Source organism: Coloeus monedula (assembly GCF_965178545.1).
Source record: "Coloeus monedula genome assembly, chromosome: 4".
NCBI lineage: Eukaryota > Metazoa > Chordata > Aves > Passeriformes > Corvidae > Coloeus > Coloeus monedula.
In genome coordinates, this window is record NC_138784.1 from 72,601,257 (window position 1) to 72,626,175 (window position 24,919).

A 24,919-nucleotide genomic window follows, 5' to 3' on the forward strand; every position below is an offset into this window, starting at 1 on the left:
CCCTTTTGATCCACTCTTGCCTCAGCTCTTTTAAAAGCATTTATCTTTGTAAGTCCCAAGGGATACCACAAAGGGAGTAAGGATGTCTCTGATGCCAAAGGGTGAGTTGGAGCCTGGTGGTACCTCTGTGAGCAGTGAACAGCTCTAACCCTCTCCAGCTCCGTCCTGACTATGGGCTGTGCAAGGATTCGGGTTGGGAGAGCAATCCAAGGAGGTGGGCGAAGCCAAGCCCTGTCTGAGGTGCCCCCAGGGTCTGTTTGGCAGCACCATATGAAAGTCAGGGTTGGGAGAGAAATGCCAAAGGCAGTTGAAGCCAAGCAGATGGGCTGAGTGAGAACCAGGTCCTTCAGCCCTCCTTGTCCCCCTGGCATGTGTAATTTTCTCCATTGCATGCTGGGGTCTCTCAGGATGGGGAGAGGTCAGCAAAAGAGCCTGGTTTAGTTTACTTACTGCGTCCAGGCTTGGTTTGAGGGAGGCTGTGGCATCCTGAGCTCCTACCTTCTGCATCCCTGGGCAGTGTTTTCCACTGGGAGGGGCTGATGTGCACCTACAGCAGCGTCTGCTCCCATGTACAGGGTTGGGTGATAGCTAGAAGTCACCCACTTAGGGCATTTTTCATGGGAATGTAGTGATAGGGCAAGGGGGAATGGCTTAAAACTGAAAGAGGGAAGGTTTAGATCAGGTAATAGCAAGAAGTTCTTTCCTGTGGGGGTGGTGAGGCACTGGAACAGGTTGCCCAGAGAAGCTGTGGCTGCCCCATCTGTGGAAGTGTTCAAGTCCAGGTTGGACGGGGCTTGGAGCAACCTGGGATAGTGGAAGGTGTCACTGCCCGTGGCAGGGGGGTTGGAATTAGATGATCTTTAAGATCCCTTCCAACCCAAACCATTCTGTGAGTCTACTTTGTCTACTGCTGTATGATCTAAAGATGCCTTAATGTCTTCAAAGAAAGCAAAAGCAGCTCTGGTCCATAGCTGTTTTTCAGGCTGGTTGCAGCTCACTATGTGCATTGAACTGGCTCCTGATGCTCTCTGCTCCAACAAATTCCTATTGATTTCTCAGTAACGATTGCTGCCATGATGTTACCAAGGGCAGCCTCTGTCCCTCCTCACAGTTGAGGGGCTGTGTGTCAAGGGGGTGTGAGAAGAGACGCTGCTGGTTTCACTCTGAGCACTCGAGTAGCTGTTCCCACCTGTGTCACCCTTTCTGTGTGACTTCACCCCCCATGAAATGGGACCTGTGTGTGTAACACAATCGCGTCTCACAACGCGTTCTCAAAGCGAATGCTTGTGAAACACTGTGGCTCTGAGATGCTAAAAAACCCAAACCAAACGCGCCAAAAGAACCCCAAGTGGATGCATATCCATCTCTTTTACCTCTGCCCATGCTTCCAGCGCCCAGGCAGAGCCAAACAGGTGCTGTGTGGGAGGGGATCTTTGCCCTAATGCCATCTGCGGCGGGCTGAGCCATACGGAGAAGGTGTGCTTGGATTTCGACCGGCTACTCTGCAATGTTGCTGTTTCTATGGCAACTATTTTTTATTCAACAAGAGGAGCTTAAAATCCGTAGGGCTAAATCCAGTCCTCGGCAGAAGCATTTGCAGTTTTTCAAGGGGCTCTTCAGTAGGTGCAGTTTGTAGCTGGCTCTCATTGCTTCAGGGTCGTGGTGTCTGTAAAACCTCCCTCCCAGCACCCCCTCCTCATCATCCCACCCCACATCTCTACAGTTTGGTCTTCCTCTGCTGGCTCTTGTCAGAACAAGGGGACAGTTTGCACATGTTGTGTCTTACGGGGTATTTCTGTCTCCCTGCAGAGAGTGCACCTTCAGGGAAAATTGCCCTGCGTTTAGCAAAGGAAGTTGGTGAATCACAAACAAGGCTGATTCATCTACAAATAATGCAGAGGGTTGCATTTGGTAGTGTTTCTTTCTTTATTTCCTTTCTTTTTTCTCTATAAAAAAACAAATGCCAGATTCCTGTGGAGGCAGTTTAACCACTGCTATTACTGTGTTTGTGCCTGGTTACCACACATGAGCTTTGTGATTAAAATTAGGCAATTAGAAACAGCCAGTTTCTTGGAGAAATCAGAGAAAACACAGAGGGGAAGTGATTTCTTCAAAAACAAAAACCAAATCAACTAAGATATTCCCATTCATACCAGGTGGGGCTGGCTTCTTCTGTGTCCTTTATTAAAGTAAACCAGGAGAGATGGGACTGAAGGGAAGAGCATTTCCTGCTTTTACAGCTAAAGGAGGCTCAGGTCAATCGTTTATTAAGTGGTCAGTGTTTCTAATCAGCCTCTCAACCTTGCAGCTTTTCAGCATTCAGACTTAGTTCTGAATTTTGCATGAAGCTGCAGTTTTGTAATTTGTGTGCATCTGACTATCCTGGACCAAAAGAGCCCTGACTTTTAAGAATATTTGAAAGTTAGCCTCTAATTTGAAAATTAGGTTCAAATGAGAGCCTTTTGCTCTTATCTATACACTGTGTAAGCTGCTGTGTTTAAAATTACATTATTCCAGTGGTCTTCAGCAGAATGGGCTAAAAGTGGGCATTTTACAATCCGAAGGTGATGCCTTTCCTGGGGTTTGGGGACACAGAGCAACCAGCCCTGAGTGCAGCTTCCCTGACTGTCACAGACAAAAGCAGCTTAGCCAAGTCCCCCTGCTCTATCAGCTTTACCCAGTGCACTGTAAAATTGCCTGAGCTCCATTCTTGTGACGTGGACAAAATAGACTTTATTTATACCTAAATGACATTTGTTGAGCAGAAATGACATTTGTTGACCTGGTATTTAGGTGCCAGGTCAGGCAAATGGCTGTGATGATTTTGAAGTCTCTCTGAGTTCATCACCTAAAGCTAATACTTAGTGACTTAATTATCAGGACTTAAGCAAGTCACCCATACAGGTACTTCACTTCCCTAAGGCTTATTCACATCTTTTAAGAGTTGGAACGCTTTTCTAAATCTGTGGATCTCTTTTGGAGTGACATTTAGGCTTCCATGTCACCTGGCATTTCTGAAACCTGCACTACTGGTGGTAGTTTCTCAGCTGAGAATCAGAAAGCTGTGTGGCTATCTCAGACCCTAAAGAAGAGGGTTGGGAATTTGGAGCCTGTTTCTCCTCCCAGCACTGTTCCTGACTTGTTACTTGACCTCCAGACGTAGCAGTTCCCAGCCCTGTGTGCGATGCTGGGTGCACTGAGCTGTTGCAAAGCTCATCAGTATTTTTTGCAGAAAAATTACAGAAGCACAAGCCACGTGAAGATGGAAATGATGGTGCAGATGTGTATTAAAGCAGGTCTGTCTTTCAGGTAGCCCAGAGAGTCACAGCCTGTGCATTTGCAAATGCACCCTGCTCTAAAGCTGTGAGCGTGGGACTGAGTTTAATTGCTTTTTGGGGATTATAGTGAGAGCTGTGACAGCTCTGGCTTTTGCCAGTGGGTTTGGACTGTGAGTGACAGACATTCATTGAGGGGTTTTGCAGTGCTCCACTCATTACCCATGAGCTGTAATCCATCATGTTAGAGATTGTGACCCTTGGAGTGAGCAGCTGTGCTGCCCATGCCACGTTAATTTGTTGAATGTTTTGTGGCATCATTTTTCACACTGCTCTAAGGGACTCTCCTGCATCCTTGCTGATTGTCAACCCAGTTTATTTGGCTGCTCCTCAGCAGCCAGAGGGTGTTTCCATTGCCCCTTCAGGGCTTGTGAACCCCAGGACAGGCAGTCTATTGGTATGAATTATATAATCACAGAATCGTTGACTCACTCAGTTTGGAAAACACCTCCAAGATTGAGTCCAACTATTAACCCAGCACTGCCAAGCCCACTATGTCCTCAAGTGCTACATCTACTCAACTTTTAAATCCCTCCAGAGATGGTGACTTCCCTGGGCACCCTCTCCCAGTGCCTGACATTCAGTGTAGAAATTTTTCCTAATATCCAGCCCAAACTTCTGTGTGGTCAGTGAGGCTGCTCCTGGGAAGCACTGACTGCCAGTAGGAGTAAAGGCTCACAATGCATGGGGCTATAAAATGCTCCAGCTAGTCAAAACTATTCTGCCTGTTGAGCTCCATTTCAAAGAAAATTGGAAGTCACTTGGAGAAGTTGCTGGAAAATAATGGCCAGTGAAATCCTCACTGGTGGCATTGAATGCTGTGAAATAGCAGCAAAGGGTTGAATTCTGCCACCCATAATCATTTCAGGCATTTCTTTTGTTCAGCTGCAGAGCCCAGCGGGGACCAGGAGAAAGTCTCACCCCTCCAGTCCTTTCCCTGTAGCTGCTTTTATTAAACAGGCGTCGTTCCTGTCAATGTGAATAAAGGGAAGAGACAGCAGTTCATTATCCAGTGTATCACTTTGAGTCTAATACTAATTAAAAGCTTTGCCATCACTTCTCTGGAACCTATTCTTAGAAATTATGTAAATTAATTGGAGTTTTGAAGAGGAGCATATGCCAAATCCTAAGTAATTCCCTGCTGGCTGAGGCAGCTCCAGCACTGGAACCGGAGAACGGCATCAGGAATCTTTTTTCTTTCCTTTTGTGGCTGCAAAAATATAGAGCTGCTTTGGTAAATTTTGATGATTCTCTTTAGTCAGTATACGAGACAGATCAAATATCCAGACCCTGACCATTTTCCAGAGAGGTGCGATACAAAGGCTTTTTCGCCATGAAAGCTTTTCCATCTCAAAAATGACATTTAACACAGACAGGGTTTTTACTTCCACAGCATTTCTCCAAAGAAATGCATGTTCCTGCTTCAAAGAGGATTTTGACCCTCAAAAGGGAGATGTACTTGAGATCCTGTGAACTCCCCCGTGAGTTCACTCTTGTGACTGATTTAATGGGGAAAATATTTACTTGCTGTGTCGAATGACAAGGGAGATTTGATCCCAAGGTACAGAGGGCTTTTGAAGTAAAATAGCTTTAAATATTATTAGTGCATTTTTCCCCCTATCTGATTATTTTTCCCCTTTGAAAAAAAGCCAAAGCAAATAGAAGGAGAAACACCAAAGGAAATGATTCAGATAAAAAGGAGAAGCAGTATGGTTTGGTGTCAATATATTTTGGTCCTAATCAACAAATCACTTTAAAAGTTGATTAAACTACTTGCATGTTTAAAGATAAACATGATTAAGTACTTTGGTGGATCTTGGCTTATTACATATTGAGGCTGGATCCGAGCGTGAGTTGAATCATGGAACGTTTTTGGGGAGATGCTGATTCCAGATGCACATTTTGCAAAGTTGCCTTTTCTTTACAACCTCACCCCATATATTAAGAGGCTCAGGGTGTGGATGCTCAGGGAGGAGGAGGAGGCAGCCCTGCAGTCCAGATGCTTTTTTTGCCTTTAGGAGTTTGTAGTTCAGTGCTGGTGAGGTTGGATTTTTTTCAGCCATCATCTTTTCCCTCTGAAGCCTTTTCAGTATTAAAGGTGGCAGTTTTTGATAGGACCTTAAAGCTCATCTTGTTCCACTCTCTTGCCACGGGCAGGGGCACCTCCCACTATCCCAGGTTGCTGGCCTTGAACACATCCAGGGATGGACATCCACAACTTCTCTGGGCAGCCTGTTCCAGTGACTCACTACCCTCACAGTAAAAAATTTCTTCCTAATATCTGATCTAAATCTGCTTTTTTTCAGGTTAAAACCATTCCTCCTCACCCTATCATTGCATGCCCTTGTGAAAAGGATGCTCAAACTCCTGGCTGTCTGCCTCTTCCTCAGCCATTAGTTCCTTGGGCTCTGGGCCATTATTGTTAAATGTTCCTCAGTTTCCTCATCAGTATTTTCTTCTGCTATGAGACTAAATCCATTACAGTTTTTTGTTTGTTTGTTTTTTGGGGTTTTTTTTACTGCTTTTTGGTTCTCACCAGAAAGGGTTCTGTAAGATGAAAACAACCATTCATTTAGCTGTGGCTGGAGCTTGTAAAAATCCTTATCTCTAGCAGCAGTTGGAATGTAAGATCCCAGAATAGAAGTTGTTAAGCCCTTACAAGTGCAGACAGTTCTTGGGAAAAGAAAGCACAATGACACACAACTCTGGATCAATAGAAAATCATTTTAGAACAAGAATACCACGTGTAGCAATGAATGTAGATGGGATTGTTGTTGCTAACCACTTATTAGATAGCAAGCTTTCTGCATGTATTTTGGAGTAGTCTGTGAGTGTGTGCTAAATATAACATCATCTCTCTTTATGCTTGTATTGGCTAATGCACCAGTGGTTTAGAAATACTGTGGGACATTTTTATTGAATGAACACAAAATGCAGTCATTACCCTGGAATTAGGGTGGCAGCTTGTATGACTGTTAGATAGGGGCCACAAGGGATGGAGTAATTGGGTGTTAAACACTAAACTGGTGGCAAAGCAGGGAGTTGAATCTGGGTTGATTCTGAATTTCAGGACAGCATCCTGCTGCCATCCCCAGAGGTGCTGTGGGGAACCCTCTGCATGTAGCCTGTGGGTGCAGCTGGGTTTTTGGTCCCAGGTAGAAGTGTTTTGTTGGGCATGTACTTGCACACAGCTGCCTGTTTTCCCATCAGCACGTGCTCTTATTGCCCACATTTTGGGTCTGAGCCTTAGTCCATTTCCAGGTATTTGGAAAAAAAAACCTTTCCATCTTCCATCTTGGAGACCAGCCCAGGTGCTTACTTTGGTGCCCTGCAGGTGCTGGACATCCATCAGGGTAAATAAGGGCCATGCTGAGCTGTTGGCATCCATGTTGTGCATTACCCTGGGGGGCTTCAGTTTGAGTCTTGGCACCTCTGGACTCTCAGCTGCTCCCAGAGGGTGTCAGAGGTAGAGAGGCTTTGTCCATGGGAGATTGTCAAGCAGCCATTTCTCAGCCAGGTCCTCATTTTGGTGAGCACAATCTCCTTGTGGACCCAAGTTCTGGTTGGATGCTGCTGCTGAGATGGACATACCCTGTGCTTTAGATATGATGGCTTGGTGCTGTAGATGTGTCCTCTAGGAGAGAGGTTGTCCCCCTGCTTTCTGTGATTGGGTTGGCATGAAGAGAACATAGGACCAGCTAAGTGACAAAACACACGTGGATGCCTTCCAAATAGGTTTTCAGATGTATTGGTTCCTTCTTGGTGTCACCATGTGTTCCTCTCCCACAGGACCATGCTGATTTGAGAAACCACTTCTTCACTGTGGGGATGAAGCTGGAGGCAGTGAATATGAGGGAGCCCTTTCATATCTGTCCTGCATCAGTGACCAAGGTGAGTGCTCAGAAAGGAGGGGTGAAAAGAGCCTGACTGGGAAACCCTTCCTGATTTCCACCATGTTTAGAAAAAAACACGAGTGGTACTTAAGTGGCTGGAGAACATGTTAAGCAATAGGTTTAAAATCCATGGATGTTCCCAACTAATTCTTTCTTTCCCACAAGCATCACCAGCTGACTCTGTGCACTTAAAACCAATGGGGATGAGCATGTTCATGTACCCCTTGTGTGCAAAAAAAGTGGATCCCTTGTTTGTCTCCTGTCCCTCTATATGTATTTTCCCTGCACATCTTTGGAAATAAAACAGTTGAATGACAGTGGTAGCTGGATATTTAATCCACATTCTCAAAAAGACAAGAGAAAGGAAGACTCTGGGGTCTCCAGGATCATCTCCAGTCCCTGCTCAGCTGTGGGACCCTGACCCTCAGTGCTTTCCATTGCTCCATTTTACCCATCTCTAAAACTCAGGGTTTGATCTCTTTGGTAGAAACACTTTGATGAAAAGGTTTAGTTGGGAGCAGGGTATTTTCAGTAGTTTGGTCCCCAATTTGGCTCTTTCAGCTTTCCAGGTTACCTAATGTTGTAGCAAATCTAACTCGTGATTTTGGTTCTCTTCTTTTTCACCCCTCAGGTTTTTAACAATCATTATTTACAAGTGACCATTGATGACTTGAGACCTGAACCCAGCAACATCTCGATGCTTTGCCATGCGGATTCCTTGGGAATCTTGCCAATACAGTGGTGCCTTAAAAACGGAGTCAATCTCACACCTCCCAAGGGTCTGTATTCCTTCTCAGTGATTTTTGGGTTTACTCTGAAGGAAGTTTGCTTGTTATTATTGCCTTTAAAACTATGCTGGTGGTTGCTGCAGAGCATCAGCTGAAGTATCTCAAGCCAAGAGTAGTTTTCTGGAGTGATTGAGGCTGTTCTGGCTCCTACCAGCCCATGAACTTGTCAGCAAACCTGTGTTGCTGGTGGATTGATGTCCCTTGTGCTTTGAAGTCTGATTCAGGCGGTACCAAATCCTCGTGCATTCCTGTGGAATGAATCCTAGCAATTTGTTGTGTGTGTAGAGAGCAAAAGGAGCATTAAAAGGTCCTGTTATTGTAGAGGCAAACCCTATAGCATCCACCTTGGTGCAATGCCGAGGCCAAGCAAAACTCCTAAATCTGAGTGTTTGAGCTATAAACAGCTGCCTGCCCAGGAGTGGGGAGGGATTTCCTTGGCTGTCTCAACCAATCCCAGGGCACATTGCAAGCAGTGTTCGGGTCAGGGCCAGGAGAAACAGCCTCCAGCCCTGCTATTCCCCAACTTTGTAGCAGTGCAGATAATTACTCCAACTTCAGACAACCACCTGTGGTGCCCTAGCAATATTTATTCGCTTGCAAAATGCGTTGGTTCCCTGGAATTTCAGGTTTTTGAAGCTGGCCAGGTTGTTGCTCTGATGCCAAAAATTGTTGTTGCTTGGGAGAAAGAAATGCCTCAAAAAAAAAAAAAAAAAAAGAAAAATCAAGCTAAGTTTTGTGTATGAACATTTGTCTTCATTTTGGAAAAAGCGTGATGCTGCCAAACCCAGGGAAGGGAAGGGTTATTCCCTACCAGATTCAGAATCCTCTTATGTATGTCCAGAGTGCTTCTTCAGCACGTGTAATTTGAAATTCCCACCAAAGTCCTGGAGCCCTGTGCGTGCAGCTGCATGCAGTGCATCCATGATTGCTCTGCTGAAATAAATCTGCTCTCTGGGGCTTTAGCTCTCTCCTCCTGAAACCCAGGTGTAATGATAATGCCTGTGTAAGCACTCACTGACACTGGCCAGAAAATTTGCTAAAAATGAAAGTATATAAAATATTTTAGGGTTTTTCCACCCAAATTCACATGCAGCTTGCCCCAGGCAGGATAATTAACTGAAGGAGACTATAGGCCAGACATTTCTCTTGATGGGGTCACGGCCTAAAAATTTCCAATCCATGCTGATACAAGGCCTGTCTGAGATGGTGTTTTATGGGTCAAGTGTGTGTGAACTCTCTTTTAGATGCCAGCATTTTAAGACATATCTGAAATATCTGTCATGGGAATATTTTTCAACTTGGACAGGCAGTTACCTGGTCTAGTGAAAGGGATCCCTGCTCTTGGCAAGGGGTGGAACTGGGTGACCTTCTAAGGCTCCTTCCAACTCAGACCATTCTGTGATTCTGTGATTCTGTGATCTGGTGTGATGCCTGGTTATTGGGATCCACCTGGGCACCTGAGAAAGTGTAGAAAGCCTCTCCTTATTCCCCTGGTGAAAATAAAATTTGCTTTCTGCTGTGAGATCAGAAATCCTGGGGGGAAGCTATTAAAAAGGCATAAAGCCAGTGGCAGATAGATGCATTCTATATGTTGCTGTATTTTTATTCTTTGTACGAGGGCTGCATGTCCAAACTGAATTTTATCACCTTAGAAACCTTTTCTATGGGCAGAAAAAGTTTTTTGAGTTACTGAAATGCAATCAGGTATTAGAATGAGTTATTTGAAAATAAAACAAACACAAACTAAACACAACAAAAACCCATAAGCCACGAAAAAAAAAGAAAGCAGAGGGAAAGCGAAAAGCATCCAAACCCCTTCTGGAGGTGCTAGACTTCTCTGAGCAGAATAATAGCAGCTTTGGGTAAAAAAATATGACCAGGACTGATCTGAGAGGGCAGCAGTGCTGTGGAAGTGAGGAAGGTTGTGGTGTGAGCTGGCTGCCGATGAGCAGGTCTGCCGAGGAGGAAATCCCACCATTTCTACCCTGGACAGCTCTGCCTGCCCTGGAGAGTAAGGAATTGCTGCTGCTTGCTCCTGCTGCCCCAGGGGTCACACATTTCCCCACCAACATCACCCCTAATGGAGAGGAAGTTGACAATACTTGTTCACAAAAAGGGTTGTTAAGCATTGGAACAGGAGAGGGTGGAATCACCAGTCCTGGAAATAGTCCAAAAACATGTAGGTATGGCACCTGGGGACATGGCTTAGTGGTGGCCTTGACAGTGCTGTGTTAATGACTGGACTTGATGATCTTAGAGGTCTTTTCCAACCTAAGTGATTCTGAAATTCTGTTTAATGTTGCCCAGGTGTCTCTCCCTGTTGAAAGGCAGGAAGCTCCCACGATGAAAAGGGTGGCAATGGAAGGAGTACCTTTTCTTTTTGTGGAAAGAATTTCTTTGCTGTTTTCTGGGCTTGGGTTTTTTGGTTGATTTACGGTTTACAAGGAGGTTTTCTGATTGTAAAATTACTGATTTTATTTCATGAGAACAATGTGCCAGGTTGGGGTATTGGAGTTCAGAGTCCTTTATTTGTCTGATATCCATTCTCTTGCCTTTTTGCTTATCAGGGCTTTATTGAAGCCAAACAAAGAGTAAATGGGTCATGAACAGGAGGTGCAAATATTTGCTACTCGAAATAGAGAGCAGTATTTTCCTGTACAGTGCCAGAAATTAATACCCATTAACTGCTGCTGTATAAACATTGAACAAGCTCTGTTTATATTTATTAGAGCTGGATTTATAGACCACTTCCCTTTAGAGTAACAACCATTGTTTTATGAGCTATTAAGTGGGGGAAAAAACATTTTGATAATGCTCCTAGCTGTAAAGCTTACTAAGGAAATGCCACTTCCAAAACTTCCAGTACATTTGTATTGTTATATTTGCTCCTGATTAGGCTGCTGGGCTCTTCCATGCCCAGAACTGAGATGGCAAACACAATGAAAGGTGTTGCATGTTTGAGGAGCAGCAGCTGAGTTGTGCGAATACAGTTCTCAGTGTTGTCACTTGGGCTGGCAGGGTGTGAGTGCTGTGTGCTGATGAAGGCACTGGGTACCTGGTACCTCCCCATGTGCTGAGGGAGGCAGCTGAGAGCAGGATCACAGAATCAGGGAATCTATAAGGCTGGAAAAGGCCTCCAGTCATGTAGGGTCATAGAGGCCAGACTTTGACTGATCCCACCTGGTCACCCAGACCAGAGCACTGAGTGCCATGTCCAGTTGTTTCTTGACCACCTCCAGGGGTGTGGACTCCACCACTTCCCTGGGCAGCTCATTCCAGTGCCTGACAGCCCTTTCAGTGAGGAAATTCTTCCTGATATCCAACCTGGCCCTCCCCTAGAGCAGCTTAGTGCCATTTCCTCTCCTCCTGTCCCTGTTCCCTGGGAGCAGAGCCCGACCCCCCCGGCTGCCCCCTCCTGTCAGGGACTTGTGCAGAGCCACAAGGTCCCCCCTGAGCCTCCTTTGCTCCAGCCTGAGCCCCTTTCCCAGCTCCCTCAGCTGCTCCTGGGGCTCCAGCCCCTTCCCAGCTCCATTCCCTTCCCTGGACATGCTCCAGCCCCTCAAGGTCTCTCTGGCCATGAAGGCCCAGAACTGGACGCAGCCCTGGAGGTGCAGCCTTGCCGTGAAAAGGCCACGTACAGGTCAAGGCTTCTTTGAAATCAGTTCCTGGGTGTTCCCCTTCTTAGAATCCACCTTGTGCTGCAGCAGTGAGTTATTTTAAATTCTCCAGCTGCCCTCCAGGTTCCGTTCCTGCTGAAGCCTAAAGAGAAAGGTCTTCCAGTGATTCCAGTGGTGCAGGACCAAGCCAACAGGTGGTTGTGTGGCGACAACACAGTCAAGTTTTAGTACCTCACTGAAACCTCTTTAATGTGCCTTTTCCATCTGCTCTGCCAAGATCTGTGTAGCTTAAAATGGAGATGCAAAACCCATCCATGAGGGGTTTAAATTGGAGATAAAAAAAGAGATGGAGAAGAAGTGTGAAGAAAATACTGTTGAAGAAATTGTTGAAAAACAGTGCAAGGATATTGTTTTGTATGAAAAAAAGAACATTCTTTATAAGTAACTGCTCTTTTTTTTTTCTTCCTTGTGCCTGTTGAGTTTTTTAGTTGTTGTGCACTTTAATGCCCCACAGAAACAGGCATCTTAGCGCAAGGCTTTATCTCGGTAATTTGTTTGTCATGAATGCAATTACTAGGATTAGAAATCATCTTATCCCAGATACTTGGATCTTAGCAGGATGCTTGGCACGTTGTTTTCAAAAAATTTACCTACTTGTTTTTGGGATCTGGCAGACTGATAGGGGATTACACTTGGTATTCCAGTCCTTGCCCATAAAAAAAGTCACAATTTTCATTGTCATGAATGATTCATTCACATCTGATCTTGAGTGTCCCTTTTTGACTATCAATGCAAAAGGCATTTAGGGATGTTCTCTGAAATGAGGCTGGGCTGAGATGCTGGGAAGGGAGATTGAGGGGAGAATTTGGCCTTTGGGTGACTCTTGAAACTTTCCAGTGAGAGTAGTTCTGCAATAATGTCATTAGAATATGCACAGGCCCCTGGACAGGATTAGCACTCACTGTTTTCAAGCCCTGTAAAAAATAGAGACTAAGACACAGGCAGAAAAAGGCCCCAAAAAGCAAATTAAAAAACCCATTTCTGTCCCAAGAATTTATTGCCTAAATAGCCAAGTAAGAATAGTGGGTGCACAGAGGTCTGATTTGTCTTTCTGTGATGCGACTCCTTGAGATATGCTCAAGTAAATGAATCCCTTTATTTTACCTTGAAGCAGAGGCTGAAGGGATCATCTCCTTGCTGAGACTGGGAGATCTGTGCTCATTTTCCAGCTCTGCTCCAGATTTCTGTAACATTTTTACTGTGATGGGGTTCAGCTCACACACCCTGAGCTGCTGGGGAGACAGTCAGGGAGGGTATGTCAGTGAAGAGAGGAGAATTTGTCTCCTGCTTTGAAAGAGAGGATGGATCAGCTTCTGATTGTGCTGATCCTCTCCCTGTCCCCTGCTGAGGGACCAGCAAATAACCCGTGTCCAGACCCATCTTTTGGACATCTGAAAGGAGAAGAAAGAAGTCCGTGACTAGCCCCATGTGGAAATTTGGGACAGTGGCACTTCTCATTAGTTATGGGTTTATTAAAAGTTGGGAGATGCTAACAGAAAAGGGAAAATAAGGAAAATAATTATGTCTTACTACTTTCCAGTGGAGACTTGGCAGTGAAATGCAGGAGGTGTGTGAGTGGAGGCTGGAGAAGCCATTGTCTCTCACAGTGTACAAGCTGACACTGCACAGGTCACTGAGGCAGGATGAGATGCTGAAACACAGATGTTCATCTGCTTGGGCACATTTTGTCCTCTGTGGTGTGGAGTGGTGGCTGATGGCTCTTTTTGTTTTGTCCCCCTGCAGGTTACTCTGGCCAGGACTTTGACTGGGCAGACTACCAGAAGCAGTGTGGAGCCGAGGCAGCACCTCACCTGTGCTTTAGAAATGTAAGTTCTTCCTTTTGCTCCAGTCCATCTATGTGAAACAAAACAGATTGCACAGAAAAGCTGCTGCAAGACTTTGGGAGGTTCCCCCAGGCTGCCTTAGGAAGGAAACTGGAGGAATGTTCCAGGTCTCCAGCCCTAAAAGAGAAAAAGCTTGTTTTAGTCTTGCCTTTATCTGTAATTATCCTGCTCTTCATCCCCTATCTGGTTGTGTACAGCACAAAAAGGATCTCAGCTGGTTATTGCAAGTAATTCAAGTGCTACTAAAAATAATCTAGGTAAAGAAATTGCGTAGTACCATTTGCTCCTTTTCACATTTTGGGTGTTTTCTCTGTATCCCAGGGGGCATACATTTAACCAAACCACATGTATTTTAAGCTAAATGTGTGTTGAAAATGTGTGAGAGAAGTGATTAACCCTCACGGATGCTTTGGTCTTTGGGACAGTTCATGTCCTTCCTTGATGCAGCAACAGTGATGTGAGAGTGATGGATGCCATTAAGATTCACAGCTTTTGAAATGATCTTTTGCCGGCTGTTTTATGGCAGTGACAGTCCTGTGTGGCTTGATCTGACAGGTATTCATCACTTGGGGAAAGGCAGATGTAGCCTTCTGCCTCTTCCAGTAACCCGGTGCTCTTCTTCATGTGCCCATCAACTGATGGAGGTTAAGATCCTGTCTGTAACTGAAAATGTTCCTGATGGTGGTACCTAAATGTTACTAGTGTACCTAAAATGAGCACAGAAGGCTTTGCAAAATAAAGTGGTGGTGTGAATGATGGACAGGCAGGTATCTGTAGGAATTGTACAGCTTTTCACTGTACTCAGAGGTCACAGGACTGAGGGATGGGGTGTTCACGGAAAACAGAACGGAGACAGGCACCAGCTGTGGTTTTCCATGGCCTCCCTCATCTGCCTGGGGCAGCCTGGCTTGGAAGCTTTGATGGTGAATTGGTGATTTTTTTTCTTGATGAACTTAGAAGACCTGTACCATGAAGAGAGTCATGAACAGAGTTACTCTGGTTTGACCTGGGAGTCAAGCCAGAGTAAGGATTTCTTTGCCCCATTTGTTGTGCTGTCCTACGCAGAACCCTCTTCCTGAAGGAACTTCAGGCAAAGATTTCCAGCAGTGCTGAGGGAAGTGAGGCAGTGCTGCCTAACACCAGTACAGTGGGGCTATTTTTGCATTTCTTGTGTCCTGCAAGCACCCCTGCCTTTTCTTTACATCTCTCTTCATGTTGCCAAGTAATGGATCTGTTCTCTCAGCACTGGCAGCCTTGAGAAAAGTCTCTGCATAATATCCTCTAAGATTAAGTCAGGTCTGAGCACTTTCTTTATCCTTTTTTTCTTTTTTTTAAGGAAACATTCACCAGATGAGCATGTGTCTGTTACTCTTTCACTCTTAATAACACGATTCTTTGCAGAGGGAACTGCTCTGTTGTCACTTGTGCAGCCTCCTGGCTGGTTGGTCCCCTTGATTTGTGGCTGTGAGGGGCTCTTTGATGGAAGCTTTTTTCATCTCCCACCTCGTGCAGGCAGACGTGGTGCTGGCAGTGAAGGTGCTGTAGCTGTTTTCCCGGGAGGGATTTTTAACAAGGAGAGGCAGTTATGAAATGGATTGACGTGCCCAAATGCTTAGTAAAATAAACTCCACCTAACTGTTTTGCCATTGATTCTGTACAAATGAGCCTCCAGCACCGAATTGCAATGAAAGGAGCTGGGGTGATGATAAATGGCGTTTCCTTGTTAGGGAACATAAAAGGCATTTAAACAAACTCAGCCTGCATTCCTGCAGCCCTGGCCATTAGCAGCTTTTACAGGGTGAAGCTGATCTGCGTGCTGAGCAAGGCTTGAGGCAGTCCAAACTGTGTGAGAGTAGCATCATGTTCTTGAATGGGAAAGAGACCAAAGCCATGAGGTTTTAGTCTGTAAAAGAGCTCTCAATGGCTGTTCAAAGTGAAGTGCCCATGGCCGTTGGTGTTGCACTAACAGGAGAAGGGTTGAATTTGAGCCTGGCTTCCAGTTTCTCACATAGGATGAGAGGTTGGTGTCATTTTGAGTCAGTGACAGTTATTACCCATCCCAATTATTGTTAGCAAAAAATCCCATCCCAGAGGGGTAAACCTTTCTACTGTGTGCAGAGAGATGCAGAGCAGGTGGGACAGAGGGGAGGAAAATCCAAGGAAGGGAAGCCCTGGCATGGCCACAGGTATTGCATTAGTGAGTTTTCAGGGATGGTGCTGGGGGATATAACTGGGAAGGGACTGAGCATAAGTGACAGTAGGGGACACTGGAAGGAACAGTGGCAGTGAGCACAACTGGATCCATCTACACTCCAGCCAATGACCTCATGTACCTGGAAGCCTTGTTCATTGAACTGAAAATAGAATCACAGGATGGTTTGGGTTGGAACGGACATTGAAGACTGTCTAGTTCCAATCCCCCCATCCCATGGGCACTGCTTCCACCCACTAGATTGGGTTGCTTAGGGGCCCATCCATGAAAACTCCATGAAGAGAAGGTTACTCAAATTTCTTCAGCTTCAGTCAGTTTGGGTGACTGAATATATGAAGAGGTTTCTCTGGTCTCAGGCAAGATGGTTTTTTGCTTTATAAGGTTTCTCCTAGCAAGGTGAGAGATGCTTAAGCACAGGAGTTCTGGGAACCCTGTGGGTAATAGTACATTAACAGCAAATGCATCACTGGCAAACATTCAAACATGCTTGGAGCTGATGTGGAACAACTTCCTCCCAGTCTCCTAAGAGTTAGGGATAGGAATAGAACATGACATGCATTGCATCATTGATTTGTTGTCGTAACTGATTTTTCACGTGGGTGGCATGGGCTCCTCTCTCCACAAGTCCACAGGTCCCTGCCAGGAGCCTGCTCCAGCACAGACTTCCCAGAGAGCCCCAGCCTCTTTTGGGTACCCATCTCCTCTGGCATGGGGTCCTCCAGGGGCTGCAGGTGGATCTCTTCTCCCCTGTGGACCCCCGTGTGCTGTGGGGACACAGCTGCCTCACCATGGGCTGCACCGGCCCAGCTCTCATTTGCCTCGGGATGCCTTTGCATTCTTCAGGGTATCCTGCCCTTCCAGTGGAAAGCAAACCATGCTCAATTTATGCTTCCCAGCAGACAGTCTGGTTGGAGTTGTGCTGCACTGCTGTGTTTCAGCATTGGCTCTTGACTCTTTCAGACGTCCTTCAGCCGTGGCTTCACCAAGAACATGAAGCTGGAGGCGGTGAACCCCAGGAACCCTGCAGAGATTTGTGTGGCTTCCATCACCTCGGTGAAAGGCCGGTTGATGTGGCTGCACCTGGAAGGTACGTGCTCTAAAGGCTGCTTGTGTTTGTCTGCTTCACTGACTCTCTTAATTTTGTCCTTCATCCTCTGCACAAAATTGCTCTCTCAGCTTTTCAGTTTTATACACATGGACCAATAATGTGTCATGAGGAATTGCATTTCCCTGCTCTTTCTCTGGGGGAGCTGCAAGCTCTTCCACCCTCCCATCCACAAGGTCTTTATCACCATGATAACAACCTCCTCCTTGCCATCATGATACACCTTCATCCTGGGAGTGGAAGTTTGCCTCACTTGTGCAGCTGAGACTTCCACAGCAATTCCCAACCTGACAATTTGTACAAGAGGAGAGGTCTCCAATCAAAGCCCTTAAAGTTGGTGAAAACACTGCCAGGTAACCCCGAGTATCATAGTTCCTCCTGAGTGTTCGTTTTTGGTAGAGCTGTGTGCAATGGCAGGTTTTGTTTTTTTTCTCTAAGATAATTGTTTGCCTTCTAGCTCAGCGTAGCAACAGCTCATCTGCAGCCTGGTCTGGACACAGGGCAAATATTTTTTTATAAGAGCTGGAATCAACACTCATTTGAAATTCCATTCTCACTAAGGCTGTTGTTGAATTTACCCCCATCTGGGCAAGGAATCTGACCCATTTTGGCAACTTCTTTTCTTAAATGACCAGGTACCTTCACTTGTATATGCCAAAGATGTGGATAGATGCAGGAAGAGGGCAACGCACTCCCACCTTGCTTCCTTCTCTCATCTCTTTCTCCCTGCCTTTTACTCTTTAATTTCTTAAAGGATGTCTTTTTACAACTTAGCATAAAGAAACCCTGTGTGCATCTCCTTTCTTTTGAGTTCTGGTATATAGATGCTTTAAGCTTGGTTTATATCTCAATACCAGGAATGGAATGATCTGTAGTAAACAGAAAAGATGCAAAAGACTGCAAAAGATGCAAAAGACTGGGGCATAAAAATTTTGCTGCTGTAGGAATACATCACTACAGTATGCACAGTGTTATGCTAAAAGCAGGCATTAAAAATAAAAAAACCACAACCAAAACACGCCTGCTTGCAGAGTTGTAAAATAAATGTGGCTTGAAGTGTGGCATGGGTTTTTTTGACTCCATTAATACAATGTTGTTTCTAACTGATTATTTATATTCTGGAAGCAGCAAGGCTCCCCAGCTACCACAGGAGCCCCTCGCTGAACACCTCGAGTCCCGTCATTTATCATGGGCACCTCTGAAGCTTTCATTGTTGCCCTCCCAGTTTCCCAGTTTGACAGCCTGGGCTGCAGCCATAAACCAGGAACGCAGGAGTTAAGCAGGGCAGAGTTAGACATGAGGGAACATTGTGTGATAAATCACACTTTGTACAGTAGCAAAACCCTAAACTCGAGGGTGAGCGTTTAATGAGCAGCAGTGCTGTTCTCCCGTGGTGGAGGGGAAGCTCAGGACTGATGGGATGCTCTGCGCTTTCTGCTACTTTATTACTCATCATCTGCATTGTTAATTTTTACTGGTTCATTTTAGATTTTAGAGCTTGAAGCTTTCTGGTTTGAATTTATACAAGTAATAATGCACACTCCCTGCACAGCCCAGGAATTTGAGGAAAGCCCTTTGGTTAATCACTTCCCCAGGGGGGCTTCCTGAAATTTCCCCTTCTACAGTTTTCTAGAGTCGCTGCTCTGTTCTGCCCATCCTGTAAGATTCATAGCTGGACACAGACATTTTCCTCACCCTGTTTCCAGTCTTCTTATTTTCCCTTTAACCTCCCAATTCCCATGGACACTAATGGCTCTGAGAAGAGAGCAGCATAAAACGCAACAAATGAAACTAATGAGTCTCAAAAAAGCTGTTTTCCACTCATTTGAGTGAGGCCAAAGGAAGCAGTGAGATGTTGGGAGTGGAAAGCAGGGTTATCAGTTGCCAGAGGGTGCAGTGCCAGGGTCTTACAAGAGGAATAGAAGTGTTGCAGGAGAACGGGCATTGTGGTGCTTTCTTGCTCCTCAGGGTGGCTGCAGCTGTAAACTTGAGAAACCAGAATGTTCATAGAACCATTTTGGTTGGAAAAGACCCTTCATGTCACGTTTATTGTTGCTTGCAAGCAGGAAAGTACATTTGATCTGCTTACTTTATTATAATAATTTAGAACTGTAGAATCATTAAGGTTGGAGAAGACCTCTGATATAATTAAGTCTGTTTTGTGAAAATAGCACCATTACAGTAATGAAGTAATGGGTATTCCCAGACCTGGTGACATTTCAGTGGGGTCTGTGTTGATTTCCTACTCTTTTTAGGGCTTGATCCAAGGCTTGCTCACTGTGTGTGTGTCTGGCCACTGAATCCACTGTTCTCACATCAGCTCCTGGCCTGGATTTGTGCTGTCAGGTGAAAATGTTTTCCCCACTGGAGAGCGCAGCTTTCATTACATTCAAACTGAGCAGTGACCACGTGGTATTATCTTGTGGAGGGAAATGGTTTTGCAGAGAATTTCAGCTGCTGAAATCTTGTATTCCCCCTATGCCTTCATCCCGTCCTCTTCCCTTCCCCATATCCCAGTGAAAACGACACTGTATTATCAATGTATAGTGCATAACCACAATGCAGGGCTCAGAGAAACGCCATCAAGACATCCATGAATCTACACAGACATCATGATTGCATTTTTTAGATTATTTTCTCCAGCACTGTGATCACCAGCACCTATTTCCCTGCCTCCTTTGGGTTTTTCATGCAGCTGCACACTCTCAGAGCAGCAGGTTTATTACTGATCCAAATGCTGCACCTCAGCCTCGGTGCTGTTCCCATCACAAAGTTCAATTACTGTTTCAATTACACCACAAGCCCTTGATGTACATTCATTAGTGGGAAGCTCCCTGTAGTCATCTGGCTGTGCACAGTCAAACACTTGCTGCCTCAAGCAGGAGGCAAAGATGTTGTAACAGATGCCAAGGCAAGGGTGATGCAGGGGAAGCTGCTGATCCCTTGGTCCCTTTTGTTAGGAGATCACCTCCTGCTGGTGCTGGAGCTGCCTGTCCTGGGGTGGAATTGATGGGGAGAGGAGGTGAAGTTGCTGGCCCAGCTGTGCCAGTGCAGTTGAACTACTTGGAGAAGTTAAATGGTGCATTGACTCAGGACACAGAGTTGTTTTTGAAACAACTCAAATCCAGCAGTAATATTTTTATTGGATTTTGGGTGGAAATCAGGTAAATTAGGAAAAAAAAAACCCAGGAAAAATTTCTTCACTGAAGGGGTGTTCAAGCACTGGAACTGCCCAGGGTAGTGGTGGAACAACTGGCCCTGGAAGTGTTCAAAAACATGTAGATGTGGTGCTGAGAGACATGGGTTAGTGGTGGGCTTGGCAGTGCTGGGTTAATGGTTGGGCTTGATGCTCTTGGAGGTTTTTTCCAACCTAAATTTTTCCAACCTAAATTTTCAACCTATTTCTTTGGTTCTATGAATGGGACCCACATAAATGAAGACAGGAGATTGTCTTCTAAAGGAGGTGTAATGACCAAATTGGAAGGTACTTGCTTTAAATAGAGACTTCAGGTGAAGTTTTGGAGTCCACATTGTGCCAGAGACCGTGGTACATGTGCCCCATTTGGGGTTTTTATACTGCTTCTCTCCTGTTGCGTGATCAGCTGTTGTTTCATGTGAGGAACCCTAGGAGTATTTAGGGCACTTCTGGACAGAAGAGGGGCCACCTCTCACCCTTAAAAAATGGGACTCAAGGGCAGAGCTGCGCAAAAAGCTCCAGGGAAGCACTGGGGCATAAAAGCCTCTCTCTCACATTAGCTACCACCCTGTGAAAACCTAAATACACTCTCTTACCATTAAGAGCAAGCACCCAGCAAGTCCTTCTGACTCACTTATGCAACTTCACAAAAAATCCGAGGGTCAGTCAGGCCATCTTGTTGAGAGAGGTCGTGTCTGTTTAACCTCCCTGACTTTTGGCTGCTTCACTGCACACCCTCAAAGTGCTCTTAATGGGGTTTTCCTCTGGGCCACATGGCACTGTAAATGCAGCAGCCCCATCCTTGCTGTCTGTACAAAACTGAAGATGAAATGGTGCCTGATTTTGATGCAGGGAAGCAGATTTATTTTTACACGCTCCATCATTCGCTTCCCTGGGCTTTGCATGGGTGCTGGATGGCTCTGAGCTTGGTGTTCCCATGCCTAAATCTCATTATAAATTTGTGTTTATAGGTTCACAGATGCCCTCTCCAGAGTACATTGTTGATGTGGAGTCTATGGACATTTTCCCTGTTGGTTGGTGTGAAGCAAATGCTTATAACCTCACCCCACCACACAAAGCTGTTTGTAAGTACAAGGAGACCTGAGAAGTGCAGATGTTACATCAGTGGAAATATCAGGGTTTCTGCCTTAAATCTGTGATGCCATTTTTGACACTATCAGCCTACCCAGTAGACCAATAACCAGGCTGGAAGTGTATTGCAATAAATGGTAATAAATCTAATTAGTGACCAGACTGGAATTATGCAGTTTGTATTTGTCTCTGTGATCGGCCCCTCCAAAAATGGGATTGTCTCTGCTGGGAAAGGCTGTTCCATGGTTTGGGATTGCAGGGTGAGTTGTGGGTTTGTAGAGGAATTGTTGATCAGTGGGGTTGTCAGAGGGAAACCAGGTTTTGTTGCTCTGAGCCAAGTTCACTCAGGCAGCTGAGTGGATTAGGGACAAAGACCTCAAATTGGAAAAAAAACCCATAAAATACGAGGTGGAATGGACATACAGAGGCCATCCATGTGCCCCTTTCCAAAACAGGATCTGCTCCATCTAAATGGAGAAATAATTGCTGCCATTCTGTGATGGGGTTTCTGCCCTTTCCCAGGGTATCTGTCCTTTATTTCACTGCCCTTGCCAGCTCAGAGATTTTCCTAGCGTTCAATTCAAATCCCCTCGCAGCACAATTAAGCCCACAGTGTTTTGTCCTGCCTCCAGTGCATATTAAGACAAATTTCTTCCCTTTCTATTTGCATTTGAAGGCAGTTCATGAGAGCTCAGTGGCTTGGTGGTGTTCTCCTGTTCCAACATATCCAATCTCAAGCCATGAGGTGAAAAACTGGCCTCACTGTTTGTATTAATTAACATCCGAAAGGCGAATTTTAAAATGTGTCAGCCCTTTCGAAGAGTTAAATATGCTTAAGTTAAAAATCAGGCAGCCAGAGCCTAATTTAGGAGAATACTGCTATGGCAACATTATGCAGCCTTATCACAATTTATAGCTGGGGATAAATTATACTGGAGGTAATCATGCTTGTAAAATGTAATCTTATCCATATGTGTTTCTGTATGGAAAAATATTTGTGTTTTTATTTTCATTTTTTTTCTTTTATGGTGATCCCATAAAACACAATATTAGCATTCCAGAGGAAAGATTAAATGTATTATTACATCCTTAAAGTAGGTTTTAATGATGTAGTGACTTACTTAAAAAATACCAAGAAAAGATGGTGATAGTAATTAAGTACCATTTCATTGTGTTCGAAGTCGTTTTATAGTCAGTGCATTTACACAGCTTTTTATGCATTCTGGGTGTACTTTATAGGACAGAAGGGTAAAACACTATTTTTTTCTTCCTTGCTTCATTTTTGCAGTGCGAAGGAAGAGAAGAATTGCAGTTGTGCAACCAGAAGAACAGTAAGTTGGGTTTTTTTTTGTTTTTTTTTTTTTTTTGTTATTTAAGGTGGTATTTCTACAGGAATGCATCAGGTCTTCCAGTGGGGATAATACACAGCAGCTGTGTGGCTTGGTAACTACTGCCCAGATACTGCAGCACAGTCAGCAAGAGGATTCTTTGAAATATTTGTTAGCATATTAGAAAGTCTCTGAAACAGCAATTTTTTGCTGGTTGGGGCTGCTCAGCCCCTGTCTGATGGCCAGCAAGGGATGCTTAGGGAAGATGGACATGCAGTTTGTAGAAACTTGAATTTAAGGGACTTAAGTGAGAATAGTTGAAGCCTGGAGGTCTAAAGCTGACACATCAGAGTGTATTTTTGGAGAAGGGGTGGATCTGGGTTCTTCATCTGCAATACCCTGGTCTGTGATAAACCACATGGAAGTGGAATTGTGTTGGAGGTATCTCCATTCCTCATCCCAGGCTGTTGCTGGTGTATCTCTTAGTCTAGCCTGAGGGCAGGTTCTGGCCCTTTGTCCTGTCTGACACTATTAAGAACACCAGATACACTATTAAATGCACTCAATTGCTCTTTAAACAGGTTACCATCCACAGTGCCTGTTGAGAAAATACCTCATGACCTCTGCCCGGTTCCTCAGCCAGACACGACAGGTAAAGATCTTTACTTCAAAGACCCATGTCCTGTATGGAAGGGGAGGACCCCAAAAAGGCAGTGAGTTTCATAGTGCTGGGGAGATGGAACCACATCCTCAGGGGGTGTAAAGTGGAGTGAACCCACCTGATGTGCAGCAGGTGAGGGTTTGGTCCTCCGTGTATGTTGCTGGGGCTGTCAGTTCTTCTGGAGCTTGCCCATTTCAGGTAATGATATTAAGGCTGGTGAATCTCTCTGGTGGAGGTGGGTGCAGGTTGTTAATCGGCACCCATGAAATTGGGTACAGCAGGACCTGATGGATCCCTCCTCAGGACTGTGTGGCGTGGCTGCTGCTTCAGTTTAAGGCAGATTTCTCTCCCCTTTAGCAATGGCAGGAGGTATCTGATTCCAATTAATGGCGTAAACCCAGCAGCAGGGACAGGATTTCACACTCTTTATTTCAGCAGGCTGTGGGATAAATGTTGGCATTGCAGCCAACACCCCGTTACAGTAGGATGGAGAGAATTGGGGTCTTTTTGGGTATGATAACCAAAAAAAGTGGATAACCACTTTGAAAGCATGTGAATCACATCTAGAAGTTCCTGTTTCTCTCCATGGGCTATAAGGGAGCCCAGAGTAATTAGCCTAGACAAGGAAAACTGCTCTGCAGACCCATGTAGGGTCAGGGAATGGCACTGCAGTGCTTGCTGGGTTGGACAAGCGCTGAAGAGGGGTTTCTAGGGCTCTCCACTGAGAGAATGTTCTCCCTGAGCTGATTGCCTGTCTTTGAGACTCAGCTCATACATCCCTTTCTGGCAGGTTGCAGTGAGTCACTTATGTCCACCTGCAGTGTGAGTTCTGGAAGAAGCCTGTCTCATGACATGGATGAAATCCATTCCCTGTCCTCCTTTCTGTAGGGTGTGCAGCCAAATCAGTCACTCTTAAAAACACCCACTTTTCCCATGCTGAACAGATTTGATTAGTAGGGGCTTCCCTCCCCTCTATCCCAGGGTAGAAGTTTGTGCCTCCTTTATTCTCCTCCCCTTCCTCCCACATCTAGGGGGAGGAAGCACCCTTGATTTATGCTACAAAAGTGCTACAGGCACATCACTGCTGCTTTCTTCTTGCAGGCACCATCAATGGGAGATACTGCTGCCCCCAGCTCTACATCAACCACCGCTGCTTCTCAGGTCCATATTTAAACAAAGGCAGGATCGCAGAGCTACCTCAGTCTGTGGGGCCTGGCAAGTGTGTGCTGGTCCTCAAGGAGGTATGGCCCAGCTCTCTTTTGGGGGAATTTCAGAGGGAAGTATGGGTCATGGCTTGCCAGACCCCGAATTTGCAAACAATGCCCCTAAAATTGTCCTGGAGTGGTTTCCACAAGGCAAAACTGCAAGCTGGGAAGAGGGGGCAGGTTTGTGCTTTGTGGGTTTTGGTGGTTTTGAAACATGGGGAGTTCTTTTGGTTGGGAGCAACTTTTGTGTGGGTTGCCATCAACATAGGAGCAACTAGCAGTGTCATGGAGACGTGGGCATCTTGTTTTGGAGACATAAACAACTTCCCAAGGAGCAGGACAATGGCAAGGGCCCAGCATTGGGCAGTGTTACTTGGCAGAAAAAATTCAGGCTTATTATGGCCATAAACTCAAGCTTGTTCTGGCCATGGGAGCCAATTCCAAATTCTGGAAAGGGTGAAGAGAATACATTCAGGGTGATGCTATAGGGGAGGTACACCTGATTCCTGATGAGATGAGAGGTGCCAGCAGCTTGGAGAACCATGGGCAGGATGGGGGTGAAAAAATGCAACACAACTGAAGT

General features: G+C 45.4%; 1 protein-coding gene across 1 annotated transcript in view; it reads left to right on the forward strand.

The window, feature by feature from the left end:
• SFMBT2 (Scm like with four mbt domains 2) overlaps positions 1-24,919 on the forward strand; it is a gene marked incomplete at both ends in the record, with an annotated part of 86,502 nt that overhangs the window by 44,495 nt on the left and 17,088 nt on the right. Inside the window, 8 exons of the mRNA XM_082279904.1 lie at positions 7,125-7,226; positions 7,860-8,007; positions 13,437-13,519; positions 16,710-16,836; positions 21,022-21,135; positions 22,431-22,473; positions 23,052-23,122; positions 24,233-24,372. Of these exons, the coding sequence (XP_082136030.1) occupies positions 7,125-7,226; positions 7,860-8,007; positions 13,437-13,519; positions 16,710-16,836; positions 21,022-21,135; positions 22,431-22,473; positions 23,052-23,122; positions 24,233-24,372 (828 nt within the window). The remainder of the gene's footprint in view (positions 1-7,124; positions 7,227-7,859; positions 8,008-13,436; positions 13,520-16,709; positions 16,837-21,021; positions 21,136-22,430; positions 22,474-23,051; positions 23,123-24,232; positions 24,373-24,919) is intronic.